The following is a 23,075-nucleotide window of genomic DNA, read 5'->3' as shown; positions in this document are numbered from 1 at the left end:
AGAATGGCCATCCTGGGTAAGAGAAAAGGTCCATCTAGCCCAGTATCCTGCCTTCCAACAGTGGCCAATGCAATGAACCAGGCCGGCTCCAGGCACCAGCTAAGGAAGCAGGTACTTTGGGCGGCCAATACAAAGGGGCGGCACTCTGGCCACTATTGGGGCTGCCCATACGGGCCTTCCGCGGGAATTGTGCGGCAGGTCACTCAGTCCCTCTCTTCCTCTTCGAGCTGCCGCCAAAGTGTCGCTGAAGAGGAAGAGTGGGAGTGAAGGACCCGCTGCCTAAGAATGGAGCAGTGCAACTGAGCTGCCGCCGTAGTGCCGTGGATCCACTTTTTTTTCCTGCTTGGGGCAGGAGAAAACCTCGAGCCAGCCCTGGAATGAAGAGAATAGGGAATCGTCCAGTGATCAATTCCCTGTCACCCATTCCCAGCTGCTGGCAAGCAGACGCTAGGGACACCATCACTGTCCAGTCTGGATATTTGCCATTGATGGACCTGTCCTCCATGAATTTATCTAGTTCATTTTTGAACCCTGTTATAGTCTTTGCCTTCACAATATCCTTTGGCAAGGAGTTCCACAGGTTGACTGCGGGTTGTGTGAATAAATACTTCATTTTTTTTTAAATCTGCTACCTATTGATTTCATTTCTTGACCCCCTAGTTCGTGTGTTATGAGGAGTAGATAACACTTCTTTATTTACTTTCTCAACTCCAGTCATGATTTTATAGACTTCTGCCAGTTTTACAGAGCTATAAATAGTTGCATTATAATATCGCCCTTAGAGAATATAAACGGGATGAAAATAGCCAGGGAATTTGTTTCTGTGTTTACACTAGTCTAGTTATAAAAAAAACAGGCAATGTAAAAAAATTCCAGTTGTCACAAACTATGTGTTAAAATTTGGGTGGGATATTTTAATAAAATATTCTCAGTTTTGAATGGGTATAGTGCGGTTAAGTTACATGTCCCAACTGTCACAGAGTCAGATCACTATTAAAACATAAAACAAATCTTGTATGCTGGAGTGGTTTCTTAGAGTTCTATTGTTCCTTTGTTTTACTTTTAAATAATGTGCAGGATTAAAGCAATTATCTCTATGTATATTTGGGGAAAACAGAGATTTGATCATTGAGAACTATTTGGCAAAATGTATTTTAACAAGGAGGAGAGAGGAAGGGAGGGAGAGAGAGAGAGAGACCTGCTCACAGTTATAGAAAAAGACAAACTAATATTAAAATAATTGTTGTAAAAATGTGGCAGGAATCTAAGTGAGTTAGGCATCCAACTCTCATTGAACTTATGTTTTGAAAATTCCAGATTTCATTGTTAAAAATCTACTTACTTGTATGGTTCTTCTTCAGAATGATACCAGAGCGCTTCAAGATATCTATCCTCACAATGCCCCAGTGAGGGGGAGAAACATGTCCATCTCTCTTGTACGGGTAGGGAAGGGGAGTCACAGAGATATTAACTGGCTTGCCCAAGGTCAGAGACGGGGGTCTGTAGCAGACCTGGGAACCGGTGCCAGGTCGCCTGAGTCCCAGCCCAGAGCCGTAACCACCAATGTCACCATGTTGACAGCTGCAGACTGAGCAGAACTCACCACATTTCCTGTGTCTGTTACGAGTTTCCCAACCCCCGTCCCGGCTCCACTAGGTCGGATGCTGATGAACCTTCCTCAGCTGTAGCTGACTGCAGAGCCCTGAAGTTTAAGATTCTTCTTAGCAGCGATATCTGGAGTGTCTCATTTAGTCACAACAGGGAAAAAATCATGGAGACGTATTATATATTCAGCATTTGGCTAATTAATCACCTAGGTAAACAGGCTGGGGTTTCTGAGGGTCTAAGGAAGTTAAAATTCCCACTACCATTCAACCTTATCTGGAACCCTGACTCTCCACATGACCCTAAACTCCAAAGCTAACCCTAAACCGAATGGCAATGCCAAACCCTTACCTCTAGTCCAGCCCTAGATCTAATGTAATGGCCCTCGGGTGCCTAAACCTTTAACGCTCTTTGAAATTGCCAGTCTCACACGGCAATGCCCCTGAAGCCGCCTCTGTGGGTCAGGTACAGGTCAAATTATGTCCTCCAACTGGATTGTTTTGTTGCAGGTGCTGCGCTGGGGGACTCAGTCCAGTCCAGGGAACCCCACCTCTCTGGAAGAGAAGGAGACGCTGTGACCCTCACTTGTTCCTATGATACCAGCTCTACCGGCTACGTCTATCTCTACTGGTACCATCAATTTCCCAACCAAGCCCCGCAGTACATTCTCCGGAGAGGAGTGAAGCAAGCCAGAGGTCAGAGCCATACTGCAGATTTTGCCCAGGAGAGGTTTTCTTCCCAGGCTACTGAGAGCTCCACAGTTCTGAGCATCACCTCCCTGGAGCTTGCAGACACCGCCGTGTATCTCTGCGCCCTGCGTCTGGCACAGTGACAGAGCCACATAGGACAGCTGTACAAAAACCCTCCTCTCCCTGATGCATTCGATTTTCAGAGATTAATGCTGACTACAAGAATATACGTTGAGAGTCCCAAGCTGATGAGCTCCACAGTTCTGAACATCACAGCCCTGGAGCTGGCAGACACAGCGGTGTATCACTGCATCCTGCAGAAAGCACAGTGACAGAGCCACGGAGCAGAGCTGTACAAAAGCCTCCTTTCCTTGCTGCAAACAGAAGTGAAAAACACTGAGGTGGGAATCAGCGCCCCTCGGGGGACTTGATACGCTGTTAGGCCTGGTCTACACTACGCTTTTATACCGAATTTAGCAGCGTTAAACCGAATTAACCCTGCACCCATCCACACAACGAAGCCCTTTATTTCGATATAGAGGGCTCTTAAAACTGATTTCTGTACTCCTCCCCGATGAGGGAAGTAGCACTGAAATTGGTATTGCCATTTCGAATTAGGGTTAGTGTGGCCACAATTCAATGGTATTGGCCTCTGGGAGCTATCCCACAGTGCACCATTGTGACTGCTCTGGACAGCAATCTGAACTCAGACGCACTGGCCAGGTAGACAGGAAAAGCCCTGCAAACTTTTGAATTTCATTTCCTGTTTGGCCAGCGTGGAGAGCTGATCAGCACAGGTGACCACACAGAGCTCATCAGGTAACAATGCAGTCTCCTGAGAATCGAAAAAGAGCTCCAGCATGGACTGCACAGGAGGTACTGATCACTGTATGGGGAGAGGATTCCGTGCTAACAGGACTCCGTTCCAAAAGACGAAATGAAAAAAAATTTGAAAAAATTTCCAAGGCCATGATGGAGAGAGGCCACACCAGGGACTCAGTACAGTGCTGTGTGAAAGTTAAGGAGCTCAGACAAGCCTACCAGAAAACCAAAGAAGCAAACAGAAGGTCCGGGGTAGGGCCAAAAACGTGCTGCTTCTACGCTGAGCTGCATGCAGTTCTCGGGGGGTCCACCACCACTACCCCACCCCTGTCCGTGGATTCCGAGGTGGGGGTGGTAATCGCAGCCATGGGTGAGGATTCTGCGGACGGGGAAGATGAGGAGGAGGAAGAGGAGGAGGAGCTTGCAGTGAGCACACAGCACTCAGTTCTCCCCAACAGCCAGGAGCTTTTTCTCACCCAGACGGAATTACCCTCCCAGCCCTCCCAAGGCAGTATCCCAGACAATGAATCCATGGAAGGGACCTCTGGTGAGTGTACCTTCGTAAATATAAAACATGGTTTAAAAGCAAGCGTTTTTTAATGATTCATTTGCCCTGAGGACTTGGGATGCATTCACGGCCAGTACAGTTACTGGAAAAGTCTGTTAACATGTCTGGGGATGGAGCAGAAATCCTCCAGGGACATCTCCATGAAGCTCTCCTGGAGGTACTCCAAAAGCCTTTGCAGAAGGTTTCTGGGCAGGGCAGCCTTATTCCATCCTCCATGGTAGGACACTTGACCACGCCATGCATGTAGCAAGTAATCGGGTAACATTGCATGACAAAGCCTAGCTGTGTATGGTCCCGGTGTTTGCTGGCATTCAAGCAACATCCGTTCTTTATCTCGCTGTGTTATCCTCAGGAGAGTGATATCGTTCATGGTAACCTGGTTGAAATTCAGGAATTTAATTCAGGGGACAGAGATGGCGATTCCTACTGGGCTGTTTGTCTGTGGCTTAAAATAAATCCTTCCCTGCAGGTAGCCAAGCAGGGGGAACGGGGTGGGGGGGGGTGATTGGCGCTGAGCTTTTTCGCGTTTGGCTAGCAGGGATCTTCCTTGCTACCAGCCACACGGTGGGGTGGGGGGAAAGGGGGTGTTTAGCAGTGATCTTCCATGACACCAGCCACGCGGTGGGGAGAGGGGTAAAGCGATCATCCCAGATAATTGGTTGGGGAGGGGTGGTTTCTGCTGCTGCACGTTAACAGGAAAGAAGCAGCACTCAACGGGCTTTGCTTGCTATTTGGGAAAGGAGGTCAATGGGTATAACCATTGTTCTGTAAAACGTATCTTTTTAAATACTTCTCTCCCTTTTTTCCCTCCCTCATGCAGCTGCAAATTTTTCAAGCCTCCCTACTCCATCCCGAAAGCTAGGTCAGATAAGGTGGTGGAAAAAAAAGACGCAAGACGAAATGTTCTTGGAAATCATGGAAGTGACCCGCAATTAAAGAGCTCATCTGAATGAGTGGAAGGACGTGGTATCAAAGTACAGGAAAGATGCCAGTGACCGTGAGGACAGGAGGGACCAATGTGAGGACAGAAGGGATGAACGTGAGGAGAGGAGAGATGCTCGAGATGAGAGGTGGTGGCAGGAAGATCAGCGGTGGCGGGATGCAACTCTGGGGCTGCTGCGTGATCAAACTGAAATGCTCCAGCGTATGGTGGAGCTTCAAGAATGGCAGCAAGATCTTAGAGTGCCGCTGCAGCCCCTGTATAACCACTCTCTCCCCTCACCATGTTCCTTAGCCTCCTCACCCACCAGACGAGTAAGAACGCGTGGGGGGAGGATCCGTGCACCCGCCCACTCCACCCCAGTGGACAGCCCAACCAAAAGGCTGTCATTACTTTGAATTTTTTTTAGTGGGCTTTTCCTTCCCTCCTATCCTCCTCCCAAACCCCACCCGGGCTACTTTGTCAGTTCTCTCCCTCTTTTTATAATGAATTAATAAAGAATACATGATTTTTAAATGAGAGTGACTTTATTTCCTTAGAAAGTAAGCTGTGTTCGAAGGGGGTGGGTGGCTTACAGGGAATGAGTCAATCAAGGGGGGGTGGGTTTCATCAAGGAGAAAGAAACACAACAGTCACACTGTACCCTGGCCAGTGATGAAAATGGTTTTCAAAGCTTCTCTGATGAGCACTGCTACCTGGTGTGCTCTTCTAATTGCCCTGGTGTCTGGCTGTGCGTAATCAGTGGCCAGGTGTTTTGCCTCAGTCTCCCACCCCGCCATAAAGGTTTCCCCCTTACTCTCACAGAGATTGTTGAGCACACAGCAAGCAGCAATAACAATGGGGACATTGGTTTGGCTGAGGTCTGAGTGAGTCAGTAATGTGCGCCAGCGTCCCTTTAAATGGCCAAAGGCACATTCTACCACCATTCTGCACTTGCTCAGCCTGTAGTTGAACAGCTCCTGACTACTGTCCAGGCTGCCTGTGTACGGCTTCATGAGCCATGGCATTAAGGGGTAGGCTGGGTCCCCGAGGATTACTACAAGCATTTCAACATCCCCAACTGTTATTTTCTGGTCTGGGAAGTAATTCCCTTGCTGCAGCCGTTTAAACAGAGTAGTGTTCCGGAAGACGCGAGCATCATGAACCCTTCCTGGCCATCCCACATGGATGTTAGTGAAACGTCCCTTGTGATCTACCAGTGCTTGCAGCACCATGGAAAAGTACCCCTTGCGGTTTATGTATTGGGTGCCCTGGTGCTCCGGTGCCAAGACAGGGATATGGGTTCCATCTACCGCCCCACCATAGTTAGGGAATCCCATTGCAGCAAAGCCATCCACTATGACCTGCACATTTCCCAGAGTCATAACCTTTCATAGCAGCAGCTTAATGATTGCTTTGGCTACTTGCATCACAGCAGCCCCCACAGTAGATTTGCCCACTCCAAATTGATTCCCGACTGACCGGTAGCTGTCTGGCGTTGCAAGCTTCCAGAGGGCTATTGCCACTCGCTTCTCAGCTGTGAGGGCTGCTCTCCTCTTGGTATTCTGGCGTTTCAGGGCAGGGGAAAGCAAGTCACAAAGTTCCATGAAAGTGCCCTTATGCATGCGAAAGTTTCGCAGCCACTGGGAATCGTCCCACACCGGCAAAACTGTGCGGTCCCACCAGTCTGTGCTTGTTTCCCAGGCCCAAAATTGGCGTTCAATGGCTAGAACCTGCCCCATTACCAGCAGGATCTCCAAAGCGCAGGGGCCCGCAGTTTGAGAGAATTCTGTGTCCATGTCCTCATCACTCTCGTCGCCGCTCTGCTGTAGCTGCCTCCTCCTCACCTGGTTTTGCAGGTCCCGGTTCAGCATAGACTGCACGACAATGCGCGAGGTGTTTACAATGTCCATGATTGCTGTCTTGAGCTGAGCAGGGTCCATGCCTGCCGTGGAATGCCGTCTGCACAGTTCACCCAGGAAAAAAGGCACGAAACAGTTGTCTGCTGCTGCTTTCATGGAGGGAGGAGGGAGGCTGTACCCAGAAGCACCAACGACAATGTTTTTTGCCCCATCAGGCACTGAGATCTCAACCCAGCATTCCAATGGGCGGGGGAGACTGTGGGAACTATGGGATAGCTACGGGATAGCTATCCACAGTGCAACACTCTGGAAATCAACGCTAGCCTTAGTACATGGATGCACACTGCCGAATTAATGTGCTTAGTGTGGCTGCATGCACTCGACTTTATACAATCTGTTTTAAAAAAACGGTTTCTGTAAAATCAGAATAATCCCATAGTGTAGACATACCCTTAGAGAGCTGAATGTTCATTTCAAGTTACTCCTCCCAGACCTCAAATCCTTATTCAAACAGCTCCATTAAAATATCACCCTTGTAGAATACACAGTGCATTGTCTATGTCATGAAACATCGTAGGAATATTTTCTCAATATATACTAGGGCAGTTTATAAGAAATCCTATAGGTGAAAACCTCAAATTATTGACATATGTGGAAGAAAACTATGGCAGTAAAAATATACCTTTTTGTGGTTGGGGAAAGAGTGATTTAACTATGGGTTTCAAATGGACCAGAGTCTAATTTCTATTCAAACATCAAATTAAATTATATTTATGTGTGATTAGTTAGATAACTTCCAGAATCTTTGGTCTCTGGAAGAGAGTCATGGAGACGTGTTTTCTTCCCTTTGTTTGGCTGTTTAAGCAGCTAGGTAAAAAAGCTGAATGTTCAATATTTTTCTGAGAAATTTAGGAGCCCAACTCCCATTGCTCCCGAACCCTAAAAAAACCCTACCTCCTAACCCTCAGTCATCACCCCAAACCGCACTGCAGCCCTAACCTTAGCCCTGAAATTGAGCCTTACTCAATTAGGCACGTAAATGGCTTACGCATGTTTGAAATTCTGCGTCTTAGACCTCAATGCATTTAGAACCGGTTCAGTGAGTCAAGGGCAGTTGAAATGAGTTCTGGGATTTGAATATCTTTTGGCAGGTGCTGGTTTGGCTGACTCAGTCCGGTCCAAGGATCTCGGATGCCAGGAGAAGAAGGAGACACTGTGACACTCGTATGCTTGTGCAATACCAGCTATACTGACTTCTGTCTTTACTGGCACCATCGGTATCTGAACCACACCCGGCAGTGCATGCTCCGGAGAGGTGCGAAGTGGTGTGGGTTAAATCAGCTATCCATGGGGACAACTGGGATTTAAAATGGAGGTCAATGGATTTAGGAATTTAAAAAATTCTATTTGAAAATTTTAGTAATTATGGCTAATAAATTTATATGAATGTATGAGCCTCTCTAGCAATCATATCTTAGCTCCATCATTAAAAGCAGGTGAGGCAGAAATGCCATATTATTATCCAGATGGGGAGAGAAGCACAAACATATTGGCTGACTTGCCTGAGGTCACCCAGGGTGTAGCTGGGACTGGGACCATGGAATCCTGATCCTATATTAACCCCATCACTCCCACGAGCCTCACGACTCCAGCTGCAGCCCAGCCCCTGAACCACAGCGTGTGACTCGGGTCAGGAACCAGTTGCTCAAACTCCTCCCTCTCAGCTGGTTTGTGACTGTCCTTCAGCGAAGTGAAATTTTCCTCTTTGCAGCAGCAGCAGCGGAGGGGGTCAGACTGGGTCGCTCTAGGTCTAGGACAAGCCGTGGAGATGTGTTTTCTACTCACCCCTTCGGTGTTGACTCGTCTAGGTAATTGGGTGGTGATTTTCCAAGAAGTTTGAGAGCGTTTAAGACTCTTAAATTTCATTCAACATTATCCCTACCGGTAACCCCAGACCAAATGGTAGCCCTAAATCAAACCCTGACATTGATCACACATATAACACTCACCCTAATTCAATTCCTGTTGAGCACCTAAATCTTTGTATGTCTACACTACGAAAATAGGTCGATTTAATATGTTGATTTTTTAGAAATCGATTTGATACAGTCGATTGTGTGTGTCCCCACTTAAGACCTTTAAGACCATTAAGTCAGTTGAGTGCATGCACAGTACCGAGGCTAGCGTCGACTTTTGGAGCGTTGCACTGTGGGTAGCTATCCCACAGTTCCCGCAGTCTCTGCCGCCCATTGGAATTCTGGGTTGCGCTCCCAGTGCCTGATGGGGCAAAAACGTTGTCGCAGGTGGTTCTGGGTACATGTTGTCAGGCCTCCCCTGCTCCCTCCCTCCATGAAAGCAACGGGAAACATTTCTTGCCTTTTTTCCTCAGTTACTAGTGCAGAAGACAACATATCACGGCAAGCATGGAGCCTGCTCAGCTCACTGTCACCGTACGTCTCCTGGGTGCTGCTGACAGACCCAGTACTGCAGTGCAAAGGCAGCAGCTCCTTGCCTTTGCAAGTTAGCAAAGATGGTTAGTAGCCATATTGTACCATCTGCTGTTGTCTCCTGATTCCTCCTGGCCAGCCTTGGTAAGACATGGTTGCTCCTAGCTGGTCTCAGTGAGGTCAGTCAGGGGCACCTGGACATAAATGGGAGTGACTCCAGGTCATTCTCTTCTTTAAGTTTTGTCTAATGAAGATTCAGTCCTGCCTGGAATATCAGGAAAGCCTATCAAAGAACCAGAGAGGAAAACAACCACTCCGGGTGAGAGCCCCAGACATCCCGCTTCTATGATGAGCTGCGTGCCATTCTAGGGTGTTCCCCTACAACTACCCCACCCCTGTGCTTCCCTCCTCTCCCACCCATCCCAGGCTACCTTGGCAGTTATCCCCCCATTTGTGTGATGAAGCAATAAAGAATGCATGAATTTGAAACAACACTGACTTTATTGCCTCTGCAAGCGGAGATCACAGGGAGGAGGGGAGGGCAGTTGGCTTACAGGGAAGTAGAGTGAACCATTCTGCATTTGCTCAGCCTATAGTTGGACTGCTCCTTACTACTGTCCAGGCTTCATGAGCCATGGGAGCAAGGGATAGGCTGGGGTAGGTGCGACCGTGTGGTGCTGCCGACTGGGAGAGCAGCCTGAGGCAGAAGCCTCCAGCTGGCATCATATTCCAGGCAGGACTGAATCTCCATGAGATGAAACTTAAAGAAGAGTATGACCTGGAGTCATTCCCATTTTTGTCCAGGCGCCCCCGACCGAGCTCATCAAGGCTAGTCAGGAGCACCCATGTCTCCACAAGCACCCCCGACAGACCTCACCAAAGTCGGCCAGGAGCACCCATGGGACGATGATGATGCTTAGCAGTCATATTGTACCATCTGCCATCCACAGGGAAAGGCAAGGAGATGCTGCTGTGTAGCACTGCAGTACCACGTCTGCCAGCAGCAACCAGGAGACATACAGTGACAGTGAACTGAGCGGGCTCCGTGTTGCCATGGTATATCATCTGCACTGATAACCCAGGAAAAAAGGCGAGAAATGTCTTTTTCCCGTTGCTTTCATGAGGGGGGGGCTGATTACATGTACCCAGAACCACCCACGACAATGTTTTTGCCCCATCAGGCACTGGGAGCACATCCCAGAATTGCAATGGGCAGCAGAGACTGCGGGAACAGTACAGTAAGCCAACCCTGTAAGCCATGTCATCAGTCGCCCCCTCCCGCCCCCCGTCCCTGCACCTCAGTGAAAGCAATGGCTGAGAATCGTTTTGCACCTTTTTTTCCACACAGACACCATAGCAAGCATGGAGCTGGCTCAGATCGCCGCAGCAGTGATGGGCACTGTAAACACCATGTGCATTATCCTGCAGTGTATGCAGCACCAGAACCTGCAAAAGCAGGGCGAGGAGACGACGGCAGTGTGGTGACGTGAGTAATGAGGACATGGACACAGACTTCTCTCAAAGCATGGCCCCCGACAATTTGGCTATCCTGGTGGCAATGGGGCAGACTCATGCCATTGAACGCCGATTCTGGGATTCGTGAAACAAGCACAGACTGGTGGAACCACATAGTGTTGCAGGTTTGGGACGATTCCCAGTGGCTGCTCAGCTTTTGCATGCATAAGAGCACTTTCATGGAACTTTGTGACTTGCTTTCCCCTGCCCCGAAGCTCAAGACTACCAAGATGAGAGCAGCCCTCACAACTCACAAGCGAGTGGTGATAACCCTCTGGAAGCCTGCAACACCGGACAGATACCGGTCAGTCGGGAATCAATTCGGAGTGGGCAAATCTACTGTAGGGGCTGCTGTGATCCAAGTAGCCAACTGTCATAAACAGATAGTTAAGGGTTAATGCCTCTTTTACCTGTAAAAGGTTAAGAAGTTCACCTAGCCTAGCTGACACCTGACCAGAGGAACCAATGGGGGAACAAGATGTTTCAAAAGGAAGGAGGGAAGTTTTCCTTTGTTTAGAGTCTCAGTTTCAGCCGGAGTGAAAAAGATCAAGGAACCAGCCTCTTATCAGAATAGTAAGTTTTAGAAAGGGATAAATAGGTTTATGTTTATTTTCTTTGTAACTTGTCTTGGTAACATTAAGGGAATTATCAAAGTTTGGGTATTCTTGTGTGTTTTAAGTTTTTGCCCAGGGGAACATCCTCTGTGTTTTGAATCTGTTGTCTATGAGAGTAGCTGATATGCTAATCTCTCCCAGAGGGTTTTCTTTTACCTTTCTTTTCTTTAATTAAAAGACTTTTTTCTTAATACCTGATTGATTTTTTCCTTGTTTTTAGATCCAAGGGGTTTGGATCTGTGTTCACCAGGGAATTGGTGAAGAGTCTCTCAAGGCTATTCAGGGAAGGGAATTAGTGCTTGGTAGTGGTGGCAGCGATACCAGATCTAAGCTGGTAATTAAGCTTAGAAGTGTCCATGCAGGTCCCCACATCTGTACTCTAAAGTTCAGAGTGGGGAAGGAACCTTGACACCAACGCGATCACTGAACTACTGCTATCAAGGGTAATGTGCAGGTCATAGTGGATGGCTTTGCTGCAATGGGATTCCCTAACTCTGGTGGGGTGATAGACGGAATGCATATCCCTATTTTGGGACTGGAGCACCAGGGCAGCCAGTACATAAACCGAAAGGGGTACTTGTGATGAAGTGGGGGATTTTCTTGTTTTTCTGAGGTTTTCCAATGGTTTGCATGCAGAGGGGGCGAGACTCAGTGTCCCTGGGTGTTACTGGTTTAACGAGGTGAGGGGAGAGGGAGTTTGTTGTTACAGAGGACTGGAGAGGGGACTTGGGACCCAGCCATTGACCTGGAGAATGAATACCCCAGCGACTGGTGACCTGATAACCCGGAGACCCAGCTCAGGAGTCGCAGCTGGTTCTGGCCAGTGGGAGGACAATGGGCTGTGAAGAGAGGACCCCAGTGACCTAACCAGCCGGTTCCAGCCAGAAGGGGCCAGAGGACAGAAGCAAGGAGAGGAGGTCCAGGTGACCGGTTTACGACCCTGTTTGCCTGGAGAGAAGACAATGGACAGAGGGGGCTTGGGGCCAGTGATATCAGATGCCCAGCTGGGAAGCAAGGGGGCTCTGGGTTGGCAAGGGGAAGCAGGCAGAGCCCCCCTGGCTGTGGGAGGCCAGGCCTGAGGCTGGAGAATTTCCTGTGCTGTGTTCAATTCTCAATAAACCCTCCTATTTTACACTGGTTGAGAGTCACTCCAGTCTAGAGAACAGGGTTGCATCATTCCCTTCGGGGGGTGGAGGCCCAGGGGATCCAGAACAAGTGGACTCCCTGAGGGGGCCCATGGCAGAGACAGACGTGCTGAGGTTCAGAGAGGTGCGGCTCCAGGAAGTGGAGGGGCCATCCCCAAGAGAGAGTGGACCCCCGGGAAAAGGGCTGTCTCACTGAAAGGGGCACCCCTCCCATGGACCACATGGGGCCCAGAGTGAGAACGATCTGTGAGTCTGTGAGAGTACTTTTCAATGGTGCTGCAAGCACTGGTGGATCACAAGGGATGTTTCACCAACATCAACGTGGGATGGCCGGGAAAGGTACATGATGCTTGCATCTTCAGGAATTCTGGTCTGTTTGAACAGCTGGAGAAAGGGACTTACTTTCCAGACCAGAAAATAACCATTGGGGTTGTTGAAATGCCTATAGTTATCCTTGGGGACCCAGCCTACCCATTAATGCCATGGCTCATGAAGCCATACACAGGCAGCCTGGACAGTAGTCAGGAGCTGTTCAACTATAGGCTGAGCAAGTGCAGAATGGTGGTAGAATGTGCCTTTGGATGTTTAAAAGCTCTTGCATCCGACGAAGTGGGTATTCACCCACGAAAGCTCATGCTGCAAAACGTCTGTTAGTCTAGAAGGTGCCACAGGATTCTTTGCTGCTTTTACAGATCCAGATTAACACGGCTACCCCTCTGATAAAAGCTCACTGGTGCTGTTTACTGACTCGCTTAGACCTCAGTGAAACTAATATTCCCATTGTTATTACTGCTTGCTGTGTGCTCCACAATATCTGTGAGAGAGGGAGACATTTATGGTGGGGTGGGAGGTTGAAGCAAATCGCCTGGCTGCTGATTACATGCAGCCAGACACCAGTGCCGTTAGAAGAGTGCAGCAGGGCGTGCTGCGCATCAGAGAAACTCTGAAAACCAGTTTCATGACTGGCCAGGCTACCGTGTGAAAGTTCTGTTTGTTTCTCCTTGATGAAACACCCTCCTCCCCCTTGGTTCACTCTACTCCCCTGTAAGCCAAACACCCTCCCGCCTTTGATCACCGCTTGCAGATGCAATAAATTCATTGCTGTTTCAAATTCATGCATTCTTTATTAATTCATCACACAAACTGGGGGATAACTGCCAAGGTAGCCTGGGATGGGTGGGGGAGGAGGGAAGCACAGGGGTGGAGTGGTGGAGGAGGGGAGGAGGGAAGGACAAGGCCGCACTGCACTTCAAAACTTATTTATTGAATGCCAGCTTTCTGTTGCTTGGTCAGTCCTCCGGGGTGGAGTGGTTGGGTGCCCTGAGGCGCCCCCACCGGGTTCTTGGGCATCTGGGTTAGGAGGCTATGAAACTTGGGGAGGAGGGCGGTTCCTTACACAGGGGCTGCAGCGGTGGTCTGTGCTCCTGCTGCCCATCCTGCACCTCAGCAATACACCCGATAATATCAGTGAGCTCAGAGAATATTTCATCGCGAGTGCATTTTTTTCACCTTCTAACCTTTGCTAGCCTCTGGGATGGAGATGATACGGGGAGCATTGAAACATTTGCAGCTGTGGGAGGGAAAAAAAGGGAGAGTAGTGTTTAAAAAGACACATTTTAGAGAACAATGGGTAGACTCTTTCACAGTAAACCAAGCTGTTAACATTACATAGCACATGTGCTTTCTTTAAGGTCACATTTTGCCTCTTATTGAGGGCCTGCTGGTTTGGTGTGAGAGATCATAGATGCAGGGCCAGCGGGCAACAGAATTTGGCTTGCAGGAAGACATGATAAGCCACAGTATTTTGGCTTCTTTAACCTTCATAACATGTGGGAATTGTTTCAAACAGCAGCGCCCTTACGTTCCATACCAAGCACCCGTTGGGTTGGCCATTTAAAAGGAGGGGTTGCAGTTTTCGGGTTAATGTGCAGCACAAACCCAACTAAACCCATCCACCCCACCCTATTCTCTGGGATGATCGCTTCATCCTCCCCCCCCCACCATGTGGTGCACAGCGGGGGTGATTTCTGTTCAGCCACAGGCAAACAGTCCAGCAGGAACGGCCACCTCTGAATGTCCCCTTAATAAAATCCCCCTATTTCAACCAGGTGACCATGAATGACATCATTCTCCTGAGGATAACACAGAGAGATAAAGAACAGATGTTTCTTGAATGCCAGCAAACACCGGGACCATATGCTGCCATGCTTTGTTATGCAATGATTCCAGACTATGTGCTACTGGTCTGGCATGGTAATGGAGGATGGAATAAGGCTGCCCTCCCCAGAAACCTTTTGGGAAGGCTTTGGGAGTACATCCAGGAGAGCTTCATTGAGATGTCCCTGGAGGATTTATACTCCATCCCCATACACGTTAACAGACTTTTCCAGTTGCTGTACTGGCCGTGAGTGCATCCCAAGTCTTCAGGGCAAATTAATCATTAAACAAGCTTGCTTTTAAACCATGTTTTATATTTACAAAGGTACACTCACCAGAGGTCCCTTCTCTGCCTTCTAGGTCCATGAGCCCGCTTTGGGTGGGCTGGGAGGGTACTAGATCCAAGGTGAAAAACAGTTCCTGGCTGTCAGGGAAAATGGTTTCTCTGCTTGCTTGCTGTGAGCTATCTTCAATCTCCTCCTCATGACCATCTTCCTCGTCCCCAAAATCTGCATCCCTGTTGAATGAGAATCGATTGACAGAGTCCACACATAGGACTGGGATACTTGTAGGGGCACCCCCTAGAATGGCATGCAGCTCATCATAGAAGCGGCATGTCTGGTGCTCTGACCCAGAGCGACCATTTGCTTCTCTGGTTCTTTAGTAGGCTTGCCTCAGCTCCTTAAGTTTCACGCAGCACTGCTGTGGGTCCCTGTTATAGCCTCTGTCCTTCATGCCCTTGGAGATTTTTTCAAATATTTGGGCATTCCATCTTTTGGAACGGGAGTTCGGATAGTACGGATTTGTCTCCCCATACAGCGATCAGATGCGATACCTCCCATTTGGTCCATGCTGGAGCTCTTTTACGATTCTGGGACTCCATGGTCATCTGTGTTGTGAGCTCTGCATGGTCACCTGTGCTGATCACCTCGCCACAGTGGCCAAACAGGAAATGAAATTCAAAAGTTCGCTGGGGTTTTCCTTTCTACCTGGCCATTGCATCTGAGTTGAGAGTGCTGTCCAGAACAGTCACAATGGAGCACTCCGGGACAGCTCCCGGAGGCCAATATCATTGAATTGCATCCACACTACTCCAAATTCGACCCAGCAGGGTTGATTTCAGCGCTAATCCCCTTGTCAGGGAGGAGTACAGAAATCGATTTTAAGAGCCCTTTAAGTCGACAAAAATGGCTTCGTCATGTGGATGGGTGCAGGGTTAAATCGATCTAATGCTGCTAAATTCGACCTAAACTCATAGTGTTGACCAGGGCTTAGAGTCCTTTGAAACCCCCAGGCGTGAGCTGCATCCATGGGTCAAGCCCAGCTAGAAGGATGTCCTGCAATGTGATGGTCTTGTTGCAGGTGCTGTGCTGGGTGACTCAGTCCTGTCTAAGGAACCCGGAGAGTATGGAATAAAAGGAGACTCTGTGACCTTCCACTGTTCTTACCATACCAACTGTACTGCTTCAGTGTAATTGAACTGGTGCCGTCAATATCCGAATCAAGCCCTACAGTGCGTTCTCTCAAGGTTTCATCCATACTGCGGATTTCGCCCAGGAGAGGTTTTCTTTCCAGGCTGATGACAGCTCCACAGTTCTGAACATCACAGCCCTGGAGCTGACAAACACAGCAGTGTATTACTGCATCCTGGCAAGGGCACAGTGACAGAGCCTCACAGCAGAGCTGTACAAAAACCCTGTTTTCCCTACATCTCTGGAGGTTGCAGACATGAAATCTGCCCAGCAGCTCTCCTGAGGAGACTGAGCACTCATTTAAAAACACAGATATTAGCTTCATTAAGTATTAAGTATTAAGTATTAGCTTGCATCCGAAGAAGTGGGTATTCACCCATGAAAGCTCATGCTGCAAAACGTCTGTTAGTCTATAAGGTGCCACAGGATTCTTTTTAGCTTCATTAAGTTGTTTAAGCAGCTCCATTAAAATGACACCACTGGAGAATCAGAATGGTCGGCTGGAATTGACTTCCAGTCCAGTTCCCTGACTCATGGCAGGACTAAGTATTATCTCCTAGACAATCCCTGACAGGTGTTTGTCCAACCTGCCTTAAAAACCTCCAATGAGGGAGATTTCACAACCTCCCCAGGCAATTTATTCCGGTGCTTAACACCCCTGAGAGGGAGTTTTTCCTTAATGTTCAACCTAGACTATAATCTTGCTGCAATTTAATCTCCTACCTTCTTGACCCAGCCTCAGAGATTAATGGGAACAATTTTTCACCTTCCTCCTTATAACATCATTTCTTGTACTTGAAAACTGTTATCATGTCCCCTCTCAGACTTCTCTTCTCCAGACTAAAGAAACCCATTTTTAAATCTTGCCTCATAAATCATCTTTTCTAGACCTTTAATCATTTTTGTTGTTCTTCTCTGGACTTTCTTCAATTTCTCCACATCATTCGTGAAATGTGATGTCCAGAAACTGGAGACAATACTCCAGTTGAGGCCTTCCAGTAGAACAGAATAATTACTTCTGGTGTCTTGCTTACAACACTCCTGCGAATACATCCCAGAATGATGTTTGCTTTGTTTTTTTTTTATTTTTTTTATTTTTTTTGGAACAGTGTTACACTGTTGACTCATGTTTAGCTTGTGATGCACTATGATTCGCAGATAACGTTCTGCAATATTCCTTCCTAGGCAGTCATTTCTCATTTTGTTTATGTGCAATTGAATGTTCCTTCCTAAGTGGAGTAATTTGCATTTGTCCTAACTGAATTTCATCCTATTTACTTCAGACCATTTCTCCAGTTTGTCCAGATCATTTTGAATTTAGTCAAGATATACCACATCTACGCTTTCCCCCATCCACAGGGTTTGTTATTCTGTCAAAAAAGGCTATTAGGCTGTAAAAGTCATCAGTTTAAATCAGCTTCCCAAGGGTCACATACGTGTTTGATGAGTTAAAATAAACAAACAACATTTGTACTAAAATGAGTAAAATATCACATCAGTTTATACAGCTTAAAATATTACAAATCACCAATTTATGGCAACTTGTGGAAAGAAAGAAAGAAAGAAAGAAAGAAAGAAAGAAAGAAAGAAAGAAAGAAAGAAAGAAAGAAAGAAAGAAAGAAAGAAAATATCCATTAAGAACATAAGAACATAAGAAAGGCCGTACCGGGTCAGACCAGAGGTCCATCTAGCCCAGTATCTGTCTACCGACAGTGGCCAATGCCAGGTGCCCCTGAGGGAGTGAACCTAACAGGCAATGATCAAGTGATCTCTCTCCTGCCATCCATCTCCATCCTCTGACGAACAGAGGCTAGGGACACCATTCTTACCCATCCTGGCTAATAGCCATTTATGGACTTAGCCACCATGAATTTATCCAGTCCCCTTTTAAACATTGTTATAGTCCTAGCCTTCACAACCTCCTCAGGTAAGGAGTTCCACAAGTTGACTGTGCGCTGCGTGAAGAAGAACTTCCTTTTATTTGTTTTAAACCTGCTGCCTATTAATTTCATTTGGTGACCCCTAGTTCTTGTATTATGGGAATAAGTAAATAACTTTTCCTTATCCACTTTCTCAACATCACTCATGATTTTATATACCTCTATCATGTCCCCCCTTAGTCTTCTCTTTTCCAAACTGAAGAGTCCTAGCCTCTTTAATCTTTCCTCATATGGGACCCTCTCTAAACCCCTAATCATTTTAGTTGCTCTTTTCTGAACCTTTTCTAGTGCTAGAATATCTTTTTTGAGGTGAGGAGACCACATCTGTACACAGTATTCGAGATGTGGGCGTACCATGGATTTATATAAGGGCAATAATATATTCTCAGTCTTATTCTCTATCCCCTTTTTAATGATTCCTAACATCCTGTTTGCTTTTTTGACCGCCTCTGCACACTGCGTGGACATCTTCAGAGAACTATCCACGATAACTCCAAGATATTTTTCCTGACTCGTTGTAGCTAAATTAGCCCCCATCATGTTGTATGTATAGTTGGGGTTATTTTTTCCAATGTGCATTACTTTACATTTATCCACATTAAATTTCATTTGCCATTTTGTTGCCCAATCACTTAGTTTTGTGAGATCTTTTTTAAGTTCTTCACAATCTGCTTTTGTCTTAACTATCTTGAGCAGTTTAGTATCATCTGCAAACTTTGCCACCTCACTGTTTACCCCTTTCTCCAGATCATTTATGAATAAATTGAATAGGATTGGTCCTAGGACTGACCCTTGGGGAACACCACTAGTTACCCCTCTCCATTCTGAGAATTTACCATTAATTCCTACCCTTTGTTCCCTGTCCTTTAACCAGTTCTCAATCCATGAAAGGACCTTTCCTTTTATCCCATGACAGCTTAATTTACGTAAGAGCCTTTGGTGAGGGACCTTGTCAAAGGCTTTCTGGAAATCTAAGTACACTATGTCCACCGGATCCCCCTTGTCTACATGTTTGTTGACCCCTTCAAAGAACTCTAATAGATTAGTAAGACACGATTTCCCTTTACATTATGGTACAGTAGAGATAAAACAATGCAAATTAAAAGATATAGATAAATAATACTATTAAATACTCATTTGTGGCAGAAAATGACTTAAAATATGGGGAAAATATACTGTTAAAATACGCAGATGTAGGTGCGTGTTGATGGGAATAGCTACGGTTTGGGGCTCCCCCTAGAGACATATCACTGTTCAAATTTAAGATAAAATTACATTTCTGGCTGATGTTTTATGAAACTGTTAGTTCTTTGTAACTATGCACGATTATACATGTGCATAGTAATGCATTCTTTTGCAGGTAATGGTAAATTAATGATAAAGCAGCGTCACCTTCTGGTGAAAAATGTAAATACACCCTGTCCTTTAAAACACTTGTATGTTTTTTATATTTTGAGGTTTTAATCATGATCACAGCAAAGGCCATAGAAGAAAGACATTAACAATTATTTCAAGAAATTGGACTGAGAATTAAAAAAAATATGCTATTAAACTTTTCTTTTGAAACGCTCCAACCTAATTCCTGATAAATGTATCCATTTCCTTAAAAGGACACCACAATAATTTCGGAGGGCCTCAACATATTTATCTTCACAATCCACATTTGGGGCAGAGAAACATTATTTTTATAGGTAGGGAAACCCAGGAAAGAGATTGGGTCATTGCCTTGATCAAGGTCACAAGGGAGCCGGAGGGAGAGGTGGGAACTGAAGCCAGCTCTCCCTGCACCCAGAGACGAGCCTTACCCACAAGCCTATTCTTCTTCCTGCAAACTCAGCACAATGCCATCTGCACACTAATCTGAACGCAGCGTGCACCCAACCCCCTCCCGCTTCGTCCAGCCCGGGTTCTCTTGAACTTAACTTAGTTGTCGCTACCTGCAGAGACGGGAAGTTTAGTTGCCTATTTCCCTCTTCGCAGCAACATCTGAGCGCGCAGACTTGGTAGCTGTGGATACACCATGGAGACGTGTGGTGTTCTGATTATCTGGATATTTAACCTCCTGGGTAAAGGATGCCCTGGGATTTTCCAAGTATTTGGAGGAAGTTAGGCGTCCAACTACAATGGAACCCTGAGGCTAATTCTTTACCGAGCCCTAATCTTTACTCTGCCCCTAACCCCTAACTGAACCCCGATCCTAATCCTAGCGGTGAGCGCTGCTTTTTACCTCTACACTAAACCCTAACACTGTCCTCATCCTTAACGCTAATACTAACCTCTCAGCCCAAACCTGACCTCCACACCTAACCTTCATCTGTTAGGAGCGGGGATACGTTCTGATCCCCAGCCGTGCGCCTAGAGCCAGCCCCACGGGCCAAGTGTACTTGGAAAGGTGTCCTTACATGAGGTTCTCTTCTTGCAGGGGCTGCGCTGGGCGATTCGGTCGAGCCCAGCGAACCCGCAGTGTCTGGAGGAGAAGGAGACGCGGTGACACTCACATGCTCTTACAATACGGACTATTCTGGTGGCATCTATCTCTACTGGTACCGTCAGTATCCGAACCGAGCCCCGCAGTACATTCTCTGGAGAGGAGCGAAGTCCTACAGCAAACTCAGTGATACGGCAGAGTTCGCCGAGAAGAGGTTTTCTTCTCAGACTGGCGACAACTCCACTGTTTTAACCATCAAATCCCTGGAGCTGGCAGACACAGCGGTGTATTACTGCGCCCTGCAGCGGGCACAGTGACAGAGCCACAGGGCAGAGCAGGACAAAAACCCTCCTTTCCTTGCAGCAGCTGAGGTTATTGAAGCTGGAAGGAGAGTCCCTCAGAAGACTTGTTACGTTGTTAAAAGGACTCATTTCAGGGTGATTGTGAGAGTGTCAAGTTATTCCTTACATGCTCCCACCCCAATGTAAAATGCTCACTGAACAATTTACACTAAAAAGTACAAAAGGCAGGAACTTAAATCAGGAAACCTGTTAGACACCTTCCGGCAGCATATTCTGGGGGCATTTTGTAAAAATAAATTGTAAAAATACCAATTTGTTACATGTGATTAAAATTGTGATGCAAAATTGTAACATTTGTTGATAGATAGAGTGAGGTTATATTTACAGTTCCAAGTCTACAGGAGTTAAATCACAATTAAACCAGAAGACAACAAGCTTCTACTTTGGGGCGAAATGTTAGAAAACTCCTTATTAGTAGATGCCCAGATTCCATGGCCTGAAGGGACCAGTGTGATCATCTTGTCTGACCTCCTGTGTAATACAGGCCCAACACAATTCCTGGAGCAGCTGTTTTAGAAAAACTTCCCGTTTGGGTTTTAAAATTGCCAGGCATGGAGAATCCACCACAACCCCCTTGGTAAATTGTTCCAGTTGTTAATTACCCTCACTGACAAAAATCAGCACCTTATTTATGGTCCGAATTTGTGTAACTTCCACTTCCAACCATTGGCACCTGTTGTATCTTTGCTTGCTAGGTTGTAGGGCCCATTATTAAATATATGTTTGTAATAGACTACAATCAAGTCAGCCCTTCACCATCTCTTTGTAAATAGCTTGAGTTTTTTGAGTCTATCACTATAAACATGTTTTCTAATCTTATAATCATTCTCACAACTCTTCTCTGAACACTCCCCAATTTATCAACCTCCTTCTTGAGTTCTGGACACCTGAACTGGACAAAGTATTCCGGCAGCGGCCCCAACACTGCCAAATACAGAATTAAAATAACTTCTCTCCGCTCCTATTTGGCGCCCTCTCTCTCTCTTCTGGTACTTCAGTACCGTAACCATGGCCTGCAGTGCACTTTCCAGAGACCAGCTAAAAGAGCCAGTGATGCTGCAGGTTTCGCCCAGGAGAGGTTTTCGTCCCAGGCTGATGACAGCTCCACAGTTCTGAGGATCACAGCCCTGGAGCTGGCACTGGCAGACACAGCGGTGTATTACTGCGTCCCGCAGCGCTCAGAGTGACAGAGCCACATGGCAAAACTGGGCAAAAACCGCTCCCATCCTTGATGCAGCGGAAATTAGGCTCCCTGAGACTGGAAACAGCTGCCTTAGGAGAATTGTTACGCTGCCAAGAAATACATATTTTATGGCAGTGGTTCTCAAACTATTGTACTGGTGACCCCTTTCACACAGCAAACCTCCGAGTGCGACCCCCCCTTATACATTAAAAACAATTTTAAACATATTTAACACCATTATAAAGGCAAAGTGAGGTTTGGGGTGGAGGCTGACAGCTCACGACCCCCCCCCCATGAAATAACCTCGCGACCCTCTGAGGGGTCCCGACCCCCAGTTTGATAACTGGTGTCAAACTGGTGTTTCCTATCCCCTGCAAACCAAATCTTTATTCAAATCTTAATACTAATATATCAACCTTGGATCATAGAATGGACATGAGGTTATTCTGTTAACATCTTGGGAATTTTTTTCTCCTCATAGACTATTGTATTTTTCAAATAACGTGTAGTAGAACTACCGTTTTTTAAAAACGTGTGTTAAAATCGTGTAGTTAAATGATTTAAATGAAGATAACCTATTTATGAGTGTGCGTGGGAGATTTAAAGGACTAATTGCAAGTCTGAGACTGTCACAACCTATAAAGCACCTTCTGTTTTGGTGCGATTAGTTAGAAATTTCGTATTGCCAATGCTTTGTATGACATTTTAATAATGCATGTGACTAAAGTAACGCTGTCCAGGCAGATTTGGAGGAAATAACAAGGTAGCGCAACCTACTGGTAAAAAGTATAATACACATGTGATTTTAATCTTTCCATGTTCTGTTTATTTTAGATTTTAACCGTGGAGGAAAAAGAGACTTTTAAAACATATTGCAAGAATTCTGTCTGGGACTTTTTAAGGAGCCTCTGTGAATGAAACACCCACATTTCATTAAAATCATCCTTTGCAAGTCTCTACCTTCATTACTGGTAAAGCTATCTGAGTATCTATCTACTTATATCACCCCATCACAAAAAACATGAGTGCTTCCAAATATGTGTCCTCACAATCTAGGTGTGGTAGAGAAATATTAGGATCTCTGTTTTACATATGGGGGAAATTTAGGCAGAGAGATTAACTGCCTTGACCAAGTTCTCAAAGGGGTTCTTTGGTGGAGCTGGCAACTGAAACCAGCTCTCTTGAGTCTCAAATCAGAGCCTCAGCCACAACTCCGTCCTTTCCCCCGCAATCTCAGGAGGATGTCAGCTGCTCATCATTGGTACCGACTATTCTCGCACCAAACCCTAATAGACCATCTAATCAGTGGGCACCAAAAAAACACCCCCAGTAAAATAGTGCACAGAC

The 23,075-nt window shown here is 46.6% G+C and overlaps 2 gene segments (V, D, J or C); both read left to right on the top strand.

Annotated features, from left to right (window-relative positions):
* The first annotated feature begins 3 nt into the window (after nucleotides 1-3).
* LOC123347732 lies at nucleotides 4-2,437 on the top strand. The segment is given in 2 exon segments: nucleotides 4-16; nucleotides 2,115-2,437. Coding segments are annotated over 2 exon segments (336 nt in total).
* Nucleotides 2,438-19,775: 17,338 nt separating this feature from the next.
* Nucleotides 19,776-20,500, top strand: LOC123347730. The segment is given in 2 exon segments: nucleotides 19,776-19,821; nucleotides 20,178-20,500. Coding segments are annotated over 2 exon segments (369 nt in total).
* Nucleotides 20,501-23,075: the final 2,575 nt, after the last annotated feature.

Source organism: Mauremys mutica, chromosome 13 (genome assembly GCF_020497125.1).
Source record: "Mauremys mutica isolate MM-2020 ecotype Southern chromosome 13, ASM2049712v1, whole genome shotgun sequence".
In the NCBI taxonomy this organism is placed as follows: domain Eukaryota; kingdom Metazoa; phylum Chordata; order Testudines; family Geoemydidae; genus Mauremys; species Mauremys mutica.
This window is presented reverse-complemented; position numbering and strand designations above follow the sequence as displayed.